Source organism: Mirounga leonina, unplaced genomic scaffold, assembly GCF_011800145.1.
Source record: "Mirounga leonina isolate KUSES-001 unplaced genomic scaffold, KU_Mleo_1.0 Mir_91, whole genome shotgun sequence".
NCBI lineage: Eukaryota > Metazoa > Chordata > Mammalia > Carnivora > Phocidae > Mirounga > Mirounga leonina.
The window spans coordinates 49,929,700-49,945,282 of NW_023270839.1; the positions used below are offsets into that span (position 1 = coordinate 49,929,700).

The 15,583-nt window shown below is 38.2% G+C and overlaps 1 protein-coding gene across 6 annotated transcripts in view; it reads left to right on the plus strand.

Moving 5' to 3' along the window:
• Positions 1–15,583, plus strand: part of SCAPER (S-phase cyclin A associated protein in the ER) — a 486,665-nt gene that overhangs the window by 267,656 nt on the left and 203,426 nt on the right. For all 6 annotated transcript variants that reach the window (XM_034993780.1, XM_034993784.1, XM_034993785.1 and 3 more), the window contains one exon: positions 5,107–5,172. In XM_034993780.1, the coding sequence (XP_034849671.1) occupies positions 5,107–5,172 (66 nt within the window). The remainder of the gene's footprint in view (positions 1–5,106; positions 5,173–15,583) is intronic.

Below are 15,583 nucleotides of genomic sequence, written 5' to 3' on the forward strand. Positions count from 1 at the left end.
CAGTGACTGAAATGAAAAATCCACTTGAAGAATTGAACAGCTAATTTGGGCAAGTAGAAATAAGAATTAGTGAACTTGAAGTCAGGTCAGTTGAGATTATCTCCATGGAACAGAAGGGGAAAAGAATGAAAAAATGAACAGAGTTTGAAAGATGCATGGACCAACATATACAGAAAGGAAGTCTCGGAGAGTAGAGAGAAAAAAGGGCAGAACGAATATTTGAGGAAATTATGGGTGGAAATTTTCCAAATTTAGTTATGCTAGAGGAAATGAGAAGGGAATGAAAATGGTACTCTGGAAAATACCTGACACAAAACAAAGCAGTAATAAGGAGAAATTGAAGGAAAAAAGATGTATAGGAAATAGCAAAATGACAAAAGAAAATCAGTCTTCATCAGTTATTGTCCACAAATGTTCATAGTAGCTTTATTCATAATAACCCTAATCTGGAAAGAAGTAAACTGCCCAACTGTTGTATGAATAAATTGTGATGTCCACCTAATAGGACACTACACACAGTAAAAAGGAATTAATTAGTAATACATTCACCACTATGAAAGAATCTCAAGAGATTTATGCTAAATGAATCCAGAAACAGTAGAGTATGTATGATTGTGGTAATTTGATATTCAGAAAGCTCTAGTGCTAAAAAGCAGATGAATAGTTGCTACTAGCAAAGGAGGAGAGAGTGACTCCAGAGAGTTATGAAAACATTTTGTGGGGTGGTAGAAATGTTCTACATTATGATTGTGCTTTCAGTTATATTGGTAGACACTATTGTGAAAACTCATTAATTATACACTTTAAATTGTTTTATTGTACGTGAATTATGCCTCAAAATAAGGGTAGCTCAAAAAATGAAAAAAAAAGAAAAGAACAAAAAAATTAACACTTTGGAATCAAGGGCTTGGGGGTGTAGAGAACATTGTTTTGTTTTGTTTTAATTTTATTATGTTAATGAATCAAGAACATTGTTTTAAGTAAGAGTTTTTTAGGAGTAAATAAAAATGGCCTAAAAACTCAAAGATCTAGAACAATATTCACATCAACGTCCATGGGAAATACGATAGATGTTATTTATTTATTTTTATTTAACAAATACACATGAGGGGCACCTAGGTGGCTCAGTCGTTAAGTGTCTGCCTTCAGCCCAGGTCATGATCCCAGGGTCCTGGGATTGAGCCCCGCATCGGGCTTCCTGCTCAGCAGGAAGCCTGCTTCTCCCTCTCTTCTCTGTGTCTCTCTCTGTCAAAAAAATAAATAAAATCTTTAAAAAAAAAAAAAAAAACGAATACACTTGAGACACTTACAATATACTATATCTTTAAAAAAGATAAAAACAGATGAAATAGAGGTTAATAAGATCTAATTATTTGAGAATATTGGTAAACTGTGAAAAGCTAACAAAGGTTAGCAAGTGAAAAGGCTAACAAAAAATAAAATGGAGTAAACAAATAACCTACATTAAGAGTATACCCAAGATGACATGGGGATTAAAAATGAGGGAATGCGGTATACAACACTAATAAAATTTAAAATCTTAATAAAGTAGGTCATTATCCATAAAACAAGTCATCAGAATTTAATTGTAAGAGTATCTGAAAGGACTTGTTTTCTGCTTTATCTCTCACTATTCCCATGTTTTAATCTTTTGCTCCAGCAAAATGGATCTGTACACTATTCCCTAAGCATAAGTAGTGTTTTCCCATGTGTTCAGCATTGTTTGCTTACTTTTCTCTGCTGTTAATGCCATTTCCTCATTTTTTTGTGTATTCAGATGCTCCCTATCTTTCAAGCAAGTACACATTCCATTTCCTTCAGGAAACTTACCTTTAGCATCCTAGCTGGAAATGAGCACTTGTGGCAATACTCATCTTTCACTTACTCTGCTTCGTAGACTTGGGTGTCTTTTCATAGTGTTGTATCTTCCTCTTCCTTATGGAGAATAAATTCCTTGAATATTCCTACTATGTTTTTACCTCATCCTTGCTATGTATGTATCTCCTAGTTTATAGAGAGTAGGAACTCTGGAAATAAATATTTGATTGCTGAAAATTTGATCAAGACAAGATTCATATTAGGAAAAAGTGATTAACCACCATTTCAGGTAAAGTTAGAATTTTTTGGATAATTTTTTAGTTATATGTGCATGAATGACAGAATGGATTTGATCCTTCCCACTTTAAGCCTTAGATAAATGTATTTTTTGATATAATAGGCCTCTTCTTAAGCCTACTTTCTTCTTTGTGAACTGGGGATCATACCATATCGAGTTTTTAGGACCGTGTATGAGACAATGGATGTTTAGCTCCTGGAAAAATACTTGGAATATATTCAACCTTCCATTAACTGTTGCCCTTTCTCCCTTTCATACAAGTTCACAATTTTTTTTTATTAACATATAATGTATTATTTGTTTCAGGGGTACAGGTCTGTGATTTATCAGTCTTAGACAATTCACAGTGCTCACCATAGCACATACCCTCCCCAATGTCCATCACCCAACCACCCTATCCCTCCCACCCCCTTCCACTCCAGCAACCTGTTTGTTTCCTGAGATTAAGAGTCTCTTATTGTTTGTCTCCCTCTCTGGTTTCGTCTTGTTTCATTTTTCCCTCCCTTCTCCTATGATCCTCTGTCTTGTTTCTCAAATTCCTCATATCAGTGAGATCATATGATAATTGTCTTTCTCTGATTGACTTATTTCACTTAGCATAATACCCTGTACTTCCGTCCACATTGTTGCAAATGGCAAGATTTCAATTTTTTGATGGCTGCATAATATTCCATTATATATATATATACACCACATCTTCTTTATCCATTCATCTGTCAGTGGATATCTGGGCTCTTTCCAGAGTTTGGCTATAGTGGATATTGCTGCTATAAACATTGGGGTGCAGGTGCCCCTTCGGATCACTACATTTGTATCTTTGGGGTAAATACCCTATAGTGCAATTGCTGGGTCCTAGGGTAGCCATGAATTCTATGTGCTATGTTCCCCTAGTGCTGGAGTTCTGCCGTTCTCATTGATCGGTAAACTTGGTCTTGGCTGGATGTTCTTGCTGATCTTCTGGGGGAGGGGCCTGTTGCGGTGGTTTCCAAATGTCTTTGCCGGAGGTGGAATTGCACCGCCCTTGCGGGGTGGGCTAAGTCTCTGCACGGGTTTGCTCTCCGGAGCTTTTGTTCCCTGCAAGCTTTCCGTTCGGCTTTGGAGGCCTCCCAATCTCTGCCCCAGAGGAGCCGGAAACTCAGCCCCGCTCCTCAGTGAGCCCCCAGAGAAAAGCCGTCAGTCACTCCTGTCTCCCCGGTCTCCGGCCGCACTCCGTGCTCACCCGGCCTGTGACCAAGCATTTCTATCTCTGGCACCCGACCCATGTGGAGTCTCTAAACCCAGCAGATCCCTAGCACTCCTAGCAATCCCTTAACATTGACTTAATTTGTAAATTTCTCTTTTTGAAAGAAAAAGAGGAAAATACTAATTTAAATTTTATCTGCTCACCCAAAGGGTCCTAGTCTCCAGCGCCACTCCTCCCGGGGGAGGAAGGGGAGTCTCCCCAGATCTGCTGCTTGTTGGGTCCCTGCTGGAAGAGCAATGGCCCGACTGTGCCGCGGATCACGGTTTATGGCAACCCCGAGCTGAGAGCCCACTCCTCGGCTCTGTCTCTGCAGCTGGCTTCCCCACTCCGAAACCTGGGAGCTCTGTTGCACTCAGGCACCCCCGGTCTTTCTGTGACCCCAAGGGTCCTGAGACCACACTGTCCCAGCAATGGTTCCACACCCCCAGCGTAGCCACTGGAGCAACGTCCCTCAGCGGAGCAGACTTCTAAAAGTTCCGATTTTGTGCTCTGCTGCTCTATCACTTGTCTGGAAGTGGCCGCCGGAGGCCCCCTCCCCCGCCATCTGTCCTCTCCAATATCGCCTGGATTCACTTCTCCGCACGTCCTACCTTCCAGAAAGTGGTTGCTTTTCTGTTCAGAGAGTTGCTGCTATTCTTTTCTTTGATATCCTGTTGAGTTCGCAGGTGTTCAGAATGGTTTGATCCCTATCTAGCTGAATTCCTGGGACCAGACGAAATTTAGGTCTCCTACTCCTCTGCCATCTTAACTAAGGACCAAGTTCACAATTATTTGCCACTGTAAGTGGTTATTCCCCATTTTCATATGCCTTAATATTTTGGCTGATAGCAATGAGCATGTGTAGGTCACAACAATATATAATTTAACTCTAATTTATTCTTTTGCTCCCATGTTTAACCTGTGCTAGTTCGCTTTTTCCTTATTAGAGCTGTTGCAATTTGCATCTTTCATGATTTTTTATGAAGTATTACTTATTTTTTCATTGCAGTCTAGATTGGTATACACATTGTGACTAATTCTTTCATAGGTCACTAGACTAATTCTTTGAGACTAGGACCCTTTGGGTGAGCAGATGAAATTTAAATTAGTATTTTCCTCTTTTTCTTTCAAAAAGAGAAATTTACAAATTAAGTCAATATTAAGGGATTGCTATAGTGACACCTATGTTAAATCGATTAACTGTTGATGGCTATCCCTACTGGTTCAAGCAAGCTAGAGCCTAGTTAGACAGTGGCAGAGAAATGTTATCTAAGATTTTTCTAGACTTTCAGTATTTAGCAAATATAAATAACAAAAACAAAAGAAGATAAATCTTTGAGTGTCTAGTCATTTCCACTGCCTTTTAAATTATTTCTAATGGTAAATAACTATTCTTGTATTCAATTTTGTATTATATACCTCTTAAGGTATATGGATGTTTAGCCATTTCAACTGTCTTATAGAAACTTAATATGATTTCAAATTTAATTATCACGATTTTAATATTTCTGAAAAATAAGCCCCATTCTATACCAGGTCTGTAAACTGAGAAATGTTTATATGAAGCTCCTCTTTATTCTATGAGGAAATATTTATTTTTTAATCTTTTTTGATAGCATTTGTAGTATTTTAAAGAAATATTCTCAGAAATCAAAGTGTTACACTAATGTTTCTAATACTGGAACAGGAAAAACATAATCAGGGTTTTAGTTTGTTATAAAAATTGGCAGCACAATAACTAACAGTGATAAAACTTTTTTCTCTTCAGGGCCAAGGAATATGAGAGCTTAATAGAAACAAAAAATTCTGGATCTGACTCACCTTATAAAGCAAAGTGAGTATTTTACTCTGCATTTTATTTATCTTACTGATGTCTGCCTGTATAAAAGTTTATCTGAACTTGTATTCCTGTGACCCTAAGCTTTATATCTGAAGCCTAGAATTTCATTCTTCTAACATAGTGTTTTCCAGCAGGGGACAATTTTGCGGTGCTTGGGGATATTTGATCATATTTTGATTATTACAGCTGGGAGAAATGGTGCTATTCCCATCAAGTGCATAGAGACCCAGGGATGCTCTTAAACACTCTTCAGTAGGCAAGACTGAAGCAAAGAATTATCTCATCCCAAACGTCAGTAGTGCCCAGGTAGAAAAATCCTGCTCTAACAGAATAGGTTCTGGCAGCCCTGTGCTGGTTCTTGCTCTGAGGAGGTCTTGTTCAGGCTTATGGCCAGGGCCACTTGATAGATGAGGAGTTAGACTCCACCACTGGCTGTTAGTTTAACTACACAATAGCTAAACACAACCACCATCGTTTTGCTTCTCTCAAAGATATTACCGGTTAGAGGTGCAGTGAGGGAGGTACTCAGAAACACTGCCGATGGGAGTGCAGGTCAGTGTAGTCTTATTGAAAGGCAATGTGAATCCAGAGCTTAGAACATCTACTTTAGGCTGCTGAGGGAAATAATGCAAAATGTGCCCAAATATTTATATACAAAGATGACTATTTTAATACTGTTTTTCATAGTGAAGAAAGAAAGAACTTAACTGCCACAAATTGAGGAATATCTATAACCAGTGGTTGGTGTAGATATGCTATAGCATTTTAATGCGGCAATTATTTACATTTAAAGGTGTTTTTTTTTTTTTTTTTAAGATTATTTATTTATTTGACAGAGAGAGACACAGCGAGCGAGGGAACATGAGCAGGGGAAGTGGGAGAGAGAGAAGCAGGCTTCCTGCGGAGCAGGGAGCCCGATGCGGGGCTCAATCCCAGGACCCTGGGACCATGACCTGAGCCGAAGGCAGGCGCTTAACAACTGAGCCACCCAGGCGCCCCAATTATTTACATTTAAAACAGAAATATTGTTGCCTGTCAGAAATGACATAACCGATCAGAAAATTACTTTTATTAATTGTTGTTTTGAAACTATTAGTCATTGCCATTCTAAAAGAAAAAACTTTGTAAAATATTAAAGAAGTTAACAAAATTATCAAGATTATGATGATATTGTATGTCTGGAAAACCCAAGAGAATCAAGTGAAAAACTAGTAGAAATTAGAGAATCAATTCAGTAAGGTGGCTGATCACCAAATGTGATAATATTAATAATAGGTAATGTTTACTGAACCTTTGCCTCATTCAAGGGTCTTTACTTGTGTTGACTCCTTTATTCCTAACAATAACTCAATGAATTTCATTAGGGAAGCTAAACCTTACAGAGGGTGAGTAACTTACCTTACGTTTATGCAACATCCAGGCTACAAAATTAATACTTTCTTTTCTTACAATCAGTTAGAAAACATAAATATCATTATAATAGCAATAAAAAATAAACTTAACAAGAAATATGAAGGCTCCATAAAAATTAAAAACCTTAAAATGCTAACAGAGGGTATTAAAGAAAACTTACGTAATGGAAAAACAAATTATACTCTTGGATAGAAAACATGGTATAGTAAATTCTCTAAATTCTCCTACAAATGAAATGTAATCTGAATAAAACAACTACCTTTTAAAAAATAGAATAATTTTAAAGAATGTATGGAAAAATAAATGAGAATTTCTGGAAAAAAATTTAAAAGAAGAATGAGGTAGGACTGTGCTAACAGATATTTAATAATATCTTAATGATACCTATGTAGTTAAAATAGTTTTGCATTGGCATATGAATAAAAATGTAAATTGTTGGAAGAGATTTTTAAAAACAATCTAGAAACAGATTCAAATATTTGAGGAAATTTAATATATGATGGTTGGATAGTGTTTACAAAGATAGCCAGAAGAAGTTGAGCCATTCCTGGAGGCATGGCCCTGTGTGTTATAATATAACTTTGCCACTATTCCATCAAGAGGTGGACTCTCTTTCTTTTCCTCTTGAATTTGTTCTGGCCTTTTGACTTGTTTTGACTACTGTGGAAGCAATAGGTGATAACCAAGACTTGGCCATAGAAGTCTTGAGGCTTCTGCTTTCAACCTCACTTTCTTGCTCTGCTGTGATTGCCCTGTAAGGAGACTGGGTCAGCCCTCTTAAGGATGAAAGATCACTTGGTCATGGGGATAATCCTTTTAATATGATGCTGAGTTCATTTTGCTTGTTCTGTTGCGGATTTTTGAATTAATATGGGATATCACATCTTATTAAGCCTCTGCTTGTGTTACATTTGCTTACTTATGTCCCATTGGCCAAAGCAAGTCATTTCACCAAGTCCAGAGTCACTGTAGGAGACTATACAAGTCATGGATAGCAAGACATAATTCAAGGGGGGGGGGGGGGCCTTTTTTTTTTTTAAGTTTTTTTTTTTTTTTTTTTTTTTTGTAAAGTTTTTTTTTTTTTTTTTTTTTTTAATTCGAGACACAGAGAGAGAGAGAGCATGAGCAGGGGAGAAGCAGAGGCAGGGGGGAGAAGCAGGATCCCCACCGAGCAGGGAGCCCGATGTCTGGCTCCATCCCAGAACCCTGGGATCATGACCTGAGCCGAAGGCAGATGCTTAACCATCTGAGCCACCCAGGCGCCCGAGATTTTATTTATTTAACAGAGAGAGAGACAGCCAGAGAGGGAACACAAGCAGGGGGACGGGGAGAGGGAGAAGTAGGCTTCCTGCAGAGCAGGAAGTCTGATGCGGGGCTCAATCCCAGGACCCTGGGATCATGACCTGAGCAGAAGGCAGACACCTAATGACTGAGCCACCCAGGCGCCCCTAGGGGGGTCCTTTAATGTAACAACCTATTACAGAACTTTCTCTGTATTCTCTTCTTACTTGACTGGCTGCTCTTTTTCAGTATCTTTTCCTTGGTTCTTTCTTGTCTCCTTGACCTCCAACATTAGCATGCCTTTGTCCTGAGAATTCAAATGCAGAATTATTCCCTTGTCAATCTTACTCAGTTTTATGACTCTAAACATTTAGTCACTGATGGATTTTAAATATATGACTCCAACCCAGCCCTCTCCTCAGAACTCCAGACTCATATATCCATCTTCCTGCTTAGTATTTCCACATGGATATCTGTTCAGTTGGACCCCTCAGGTGAGCATGTGCAAAATTAAACTCCTGAAATTTACTCCCAAACCTTACCCCTCATATTTTTTGCTCATCTTTAGGAAATAGTAAGTCCATCCTTTGAGATTAAAATCTTTAAAGTTATTCTCTTTCTTTTCACTTCACTTTTGGTCCATCAACAAATTCTGTTGGCTCTATCTTTAAAATATATTCAGAATCTGACCACTATTCATTACCTCCATAGTAACTACTCTAGTCTAACCTATTATCATCTCTCATCTGGATTATTGTAGTAGCCTCCTAATTAGTCTTACACTGCTTCTGCTTTTCCTTACTACAGTCTGTTGGCCACTGGGTAACCAGGGTGTTCCTTTAAATTATAAACCTAGAAAAAAATCACAGTAGCAATAGAAGCATAATTTTTCAGTGTCTCCAAATCCTCAATAGAAACCAGATAAATAGTTAAAACCAAAAACCCATGGCATCATTTACCAAAAAACAACATTACCAGATAGCTCCAAGAAATCCAAAAAACAAGTAAATCCAAACAGCCACAAGACCTGCATGGTATTGACATTAGTGTGAAAGAAAGCAAAAAGAAACAACTGGGATAGCAGTTGTAAAGAAAGGACAAGAACCCCCAAATAACTAATGTTTTCAATGCAAAGTATAGGGAACCAATTTGACAAAAGCACCTGAACCTCATTTTCCAGTAGGTTCTTCTGGAAGGGCTCACGTGAACAGTGTTGCCTTGCTCTTGCATGTTGGTAATTTTTTGCCTTCAAAAATCAGTTTTGCTGGGGCGCCTGGGTGGCTCAGTCAGTTAAGCATCTGCCTTTGGCTCAGGTCATGATCCCAGGGTCTGGATGGAGCCCCGCATCGGGCTCCCTGCTCCGCGGGGAGCCTGCTTCTCCCTCTCCCTCTCCCTCTGTGCGCTCCCTTGCGCACACTCCTGCTCTTGCTCTCTCTCAAAAATAAATAAATAAAATCTTTTAAAAAATCAGTTTTGCCAGTTGCAAAATCCTTGGCCCACATTTTTTTTCTAGAGGATCTTAAATCTTAAAAATCACTTTAGACAATCAAAATTATTAAAAAGGCATCAATTTAAGGACTAGTGATGAACAGAAAAGTTATAGTTTCTTATAGAACTAGGACTAACTGATGGCCAAAAGAAAAAGAATACTACATAATAACTATCTCATAATTTTATAGTATAAGAAAAATATTGGTGAATATGAAGAAAACATGCTAATAAATTAACCATTCTCTATATTGGTAATGATATTAGTAATGTTATTCTGAGTCTGTTGTGCATATAAAATGGGATAAAGTAAAGGATATTATGGAAATTAAAATTCTTTTTTTTTAATTTTATTTTATTATGTTATGTTAGTCACCATACATTACATCATTAGTTTTTGGTGTAGTGTTCTGTGATTCATTGTTTGCGTATAACACCCAGTGCTCCATTCACTATGTGCCCTCTTTAATACCCATCACCAGGCTAACCCATCCCCCCACCCCCCTCCCTTCTAGAACCCTCAGTTTGTTTCTCAGAGCCCATAATCTCTCATGGTTCGTCTCCCCCTCTGATTTCCCCCCCTTCATTTTTTCCTTCCTGCTATCTTCTTTTTTTTTTTTTAAACATATAATGTATTATTTGTTTCAGAGATACAGGTCTGTGATTCAACAGTCTTACACAATTCACAGCACTCACCATAGCACATACCCTCCCCAGTGTCTATCACCCAGCCACCCCTTCCCTCCCACCCCCACCACTCCAGCAACCGTCAGTTTGTTTCCTGAGATTAAGAATTCCTCATATCAGTGAGGTCACATGATACTTGTCTTTCTCTGATTGACTTATTTCTCTTAGCCTAATACCCTCTAGTTCCATCCACGTTGTTGCAAATGGCAGGATTTCGAGGAAACTAAAATTCTTTTATCCCATGTTCCTGAGAAGCTGAATCCTCAGTTTGTAAGAAAGGAGATAGATGTGATATAGAGCAGATCAGGTAACACTCCTGCAGGACTGAATTTGAATTATATGAATTTATGAGGTATTTTATCTTTCAGAAAGTGTTATGTATATGTTTGTGTGTGTGTGTGTACATGCACATCTATACATGTTATTTATATATGAATGTGTGTATACACACATTTATTTCCTAGCTTTGTCCACTGAAGAGGCCTAGAAACAGTGATCAACAGTGAGCTCATTGATTTGGGACTTCAAATATCACTTCTCACTAAAAGAAGCAAGAACGTCTTAGAAAAATGCCTAATTCTAGACCCAAATGCCCTGTCAAACGAGATGGCAAGAAAGCTCTCAAAGACTGCTAGTGTTTTTCCAAAGGAATCAGTAACCAATTTAAGAGTTTTTTACTGGACAAAGACAGGACAATTTGAGCTTCCAAAAGGAAAATTATTATAACTGATTGAACTTGGTAACCCGATAGTAGATGAAGTGTCTCCTTATTAAATTATTCTAGCTAATAAGTGAAAATGATTCTTTCTCTCTTCCTCCAATTACCCCTCCCTTTTCCAGAAAAATTTAATCCTGAAGTTGTTAGATGAGAGAACCCAAGAGCCATCTGCACCAGCAAGATGGCTGGAGGTAGCAGTGGTGCAGTAAGGGATGGCAGAATCTGAGTTGACTGAGGTGGACATTCATGCAGAGATAAGAGGGGTGGCCAGATGTGGAGGCTCAGAGCCCAAGTAGAGAGAAGAGAGCTTCTGTGGAAGATGGGCACCATGGCCTGGTGTGGTGAGTCAGACAGAGTGAGGAGGGCACCTCTGTGGAAGGGCATCCTGGCACAATCTGTCAGAGCCCAAGTGAAGAGGGAAGCCTGACAAAGGCTGTTGAAACCCAAGCAGGGTTAGAAAGCAAAACAGCCCAGACTGGGGAGTCAGAGCCCAAGCAGGGACATAATAGCATGCATATAGAAACAAAGATGGGGGGGCGCCTGGGTGCCTCAGTCAGTTAAGCGTCTGCCTTTAGCTCAGGTCATGATCCTGGAGTCCTGGGATCGAGCCCATGGCAGGCTCCCTGCTTAGCAGGGAGTCTGCTTCTCCCTGTGATCCTTCCCCCTGCTCGTTCTCTCTCTCTCAAATAAATAAATAAAATCTTAAAAAAAAAAAAAGAAAAACAAAGATGGGTGATATGTTACATGTAGGGTATTGGTCAAATACATAAATATATTAAGAATGATGAAAGGCAGATTGCTCACTGTTGGAGAAGAGTTAAAAATATCCAGGGAAAGTAGAAAGACCCTCTAGCGAATAGAATTATAGGTATTAGTTTTAATTGTATTTTCCAATATATAAAAATAGAAATATAGATGTAAATGTGTAGGGATATATATGAGATATATATTTTTTATATTTATTTATAAAATAATACACACACATTTCCTAGCTCTTTCCACTGAGAGTGAGGGCCTGGGAATAGCAACATCCTGATAGCACTGAGCACATCAAGTACACCCATATAATGTGAAGGCAAGGTGGTTCCTTAAAAGGGAAAGATGGTTTCTTTTTCTATGAGAAGGGATGCTGGCAGGCAAAAATGAAAGGTGTCCAATGTAGGAGGCAATGTATGTACATGGATTTTTTCATCTTATATAGGGATTTCTTAAGCTCTTTTTTTTTTTAATTTTATTATGTTATGTTAGTCACCATACAATACATCATTAGTTTTTGATTAAGCTCTTATCTTTTGAAATAAAGGCTTGAACATATTATTTAAAAATAGAAGGGGAACCAATTGCCCTGAGTTTAGACTGTATACCTTTCAAGTAGAGGAAGTGAAAGAAAAAAATGTTAATGTGTTTATGTCTTCCTGTCCATCATACTAAACAGCAGCATTTACTAAAGTGGACCCAGTCTCCTTACATTTTTACAAATCATCCCAGTGATCCTAATGAACCACCCAAAACTTGACTGTGATAACAGATTAGGGCTCCTTACAGAAATATATTTACGTTTCACGTTTACCAGTGACATAGTTGAAGTTAGAGTTGTTGTGGGAATTTGTTTAAGTTTTGAGAAGTATTTGACCTTACAGCATTCTCCACAAAGCTTTTTATCTGACAGATAATTCTCATGTTCTAGGCTAGGAGTTACAAAGCCTCTACTTTTTCTTTTCATGCTAGAAAATTTTTCTGCCAGAAGTAACTCAAATAACAATTCCTCTGTTAAAAATTGCACCCTCCAAACGGCTTCTTTTCTTCCCCTGTAGGGAAAATATAATTTTCAGGGCCTAAGTCCTGACAGTCTATAAGTATTCATTGTATGAATCAAAATCTGATGCTTTTTTCTTGAGGGCGGCTATATTATTTGTGGTACTTTTGTAGAAGCAGGGAATGAAACGGAGGTTTATCTCATGTTACCAAAGCATCCCCTTGATTTGGCATTCTTCCTTGAAGGGTAGGTTCATATCAATCCCAGATTTGATTTACCTCAGGGTGAAATATAAGCCTCTTGTATTCTGTGAATTAAAATGGTCCTTGTGCCTCCCTAAGTACCCCTGGTTTTCAGTGGAATGTGACCATTCTTGGTAAGAATACTGCTAGATTCATATGCATCCATGGCTATGGCTGGATATTTAGTTACATGGTGTGCAGGCTTTATTCAGCCAAAAGCTGAAGTGGCTACTTATCTATCACACGATAAAGTTCGCTGCCAATATTCTTCAACATGATAAGGTCAGTAACTTTAATCGGATGGGACTCTAGCCCATATTTGATTGAAAGGGAAAAGAAGTATGTTGTTCTTATTCTATTTTTGTGTTTTTTATACTCCCTTTTTCCTTTTGTTAGATTGAGACCCTCTGTCAATGAATAGTAATAATAGTTGGTCATTTATTGAATGTCTACTTTACTCCTGAATGGTGTCAGGTACATTACATTAATTACTTCCGATATTCAAAAGCTCTGAAAGGAAAAATTATTTATTTGTGAATAAAATGTCCTTATTTGAATTGATTAATATTGTTTGGAGACAAAAGCATGAGATTTGAGTATCAAATTGAGTCCCTGTTGTAACTTTTACCAATCGTGAGACCTTGGGAAAGTCATTGGATTTGTCTGAGCCTTAGTTTCTTCATTTTTCAAATGGGAATAATACTAATGGACATTGTTTTCGTAGGATTACATAAGATCATGTACATTAATGTATTTTGTAACCTATGAAGTTATGGATATTATTAAGATTAAAGTGAAGAAGAAATTAGTTCTTAGTCCATTCATCATTAAATATCTGTTGACTGCACTTATGTTAGGGGTAGCATGTTAGGTGCTGTGGATAAGGCAGTGAATGGGTAGACAGGAGCCCTCTTTCATAAAGTTAAGACTGTGCTTCTGTACTGTTCAATATAATAGCTTCTAGCCACATGTGGCTATTTAAATTATTAAGATTAAATGTAACATAAGGGGCGCCTGGGTGGCTCATTCAGTTAAGCGTCTGACTCGATTTTGGCTCAGGTAATGATCTCAGGGTTGTGAGATCAAGCCCCGCTAAGGGCTCTGCACTGAGCAGGAAGCCTGCTTAAGATTCTCTCTCTGCCCTTCACCCCTCTCCGCCGCTTGCACACTCCCTCATAAATAAATAAGTAAATAAATAATGCAACTTAAAATTCAGCTCCTCAGTCACACTAACTATACTTCAAATAACAATTCCTCTGTTAATAGCCACAGTTGGCTAGCAGCCACCATAGCGGACACTACAGATAATAGAACATTCCCATCACTGCAGAAAATTTTGTTGCAAACCTCTGCATGGGGAAGACTTGTGAGGAGCAATTTGAAAAACTAGTCAAATCAGAAAAAGTAATGTTTGAGCTGAAAACTCAGGGTAAGTAGAAATTTTCTAGATAATGTGGAGTTGAGGGAAACATTTCAGAAGGAATGAATGAAGAGTATTTGCAAAGACACTGAAGGGGAAGAAGAAGAGGGTGATTTTGATCCAGAAAGACTTCATGTACAGAGTCTGTGTGGCAGGATTAGCCCTACAAGGGAGGAATCAGTCTTCCTTGATTGTAACAGGAGAAGCAAAGGAGAATATGGGTGAAATACGATAGGTTTGTAGAGTTTGTGGCAGAAAGTGAGAATTTTCTTGTTCCAGTAGTTCCACTTTCATTCTGAAGTGTAAGATCTTCTTTTGAAAGCAAGAGGGAGAAAGGAAATGATGGGGTTTTGAAGAGAATGGATAATGTATGGAGCAAGTCTTTGTGGAGAGTGGGAGAGTGAGCAGACTAGATGGATTCAGTAAGATCCTGAATGTGTAGTCATACCAAGATCAGAGATTATCCAGCTAAAATAAATTAATACATCAAAACACTGAGAATGGTGCTGGCCTACAGAAAGAGTTAAACATTAGTGACTATTACCACTGCTGGGGTTTGGCTAGTAGGAGTGACAAACAGAACAACAGAAAGGGAATATTTCATATTTACCAGAAAGTGACTATAATGATGGCCTACAGAATCTATCATGGGTTAAAATGGAAGTGAGACAACGGGAATGATGTATAGGGGAGAATTGGAGAGATCTGGGAATGTGTCTGGTGAATATCTGTTGGTGGGCTACTTAAGCAAATAAGTGGAGAGGAGAGGATTGCTCAGAATGAGGTACATGAAACAGAAGAAGGAAGGGCTACAAAGAAGTATTACACTTCACTCACGAAAGAATCCCACAGTCTAAGTAATGTGTGTTATTTCCTGGTGAAAAGCAAATAATTGCTCTGCTAAGTAAATGACATCATCAGTGGCAGGCAATCCCCAAATGGCTTGTAAACTGAAACATGGGGAGTTTGACATTTTGAGAGTTTACAGGGCTTACAACATAATATCCAAGCCTACCCTGAAGACTTAAATCAAAATATGAAAACCTGTTGAGTTTCTTATACTCATTTTCTCTGCCATTATAGTCTCACCTTCTCCCCATCTGCAATTTTATTCTAGTTTAAATGTCACACAGAAACTGATGGTAGCTGTTATTCTAGCTAATCCTGTGGATGGACAGTACTGTCCTCTAATTCTATTTTGTGCCATGAGAACTAGGTTGGTATTCATGAATATAAAGTAGTCTCAGCCTGAGGAGTGGTTTGTTTGTTGCTCCTCAAAGCTGCTCTGTGAAGCAGTTTCTAATACAATCATGAAAGTAACTTTTGTTTCAAAATGTTTAGGAAAATGAAATATTATGGTCTAATTCATTAAAGTCATTCTTCCCTTTCATTTTGTATTA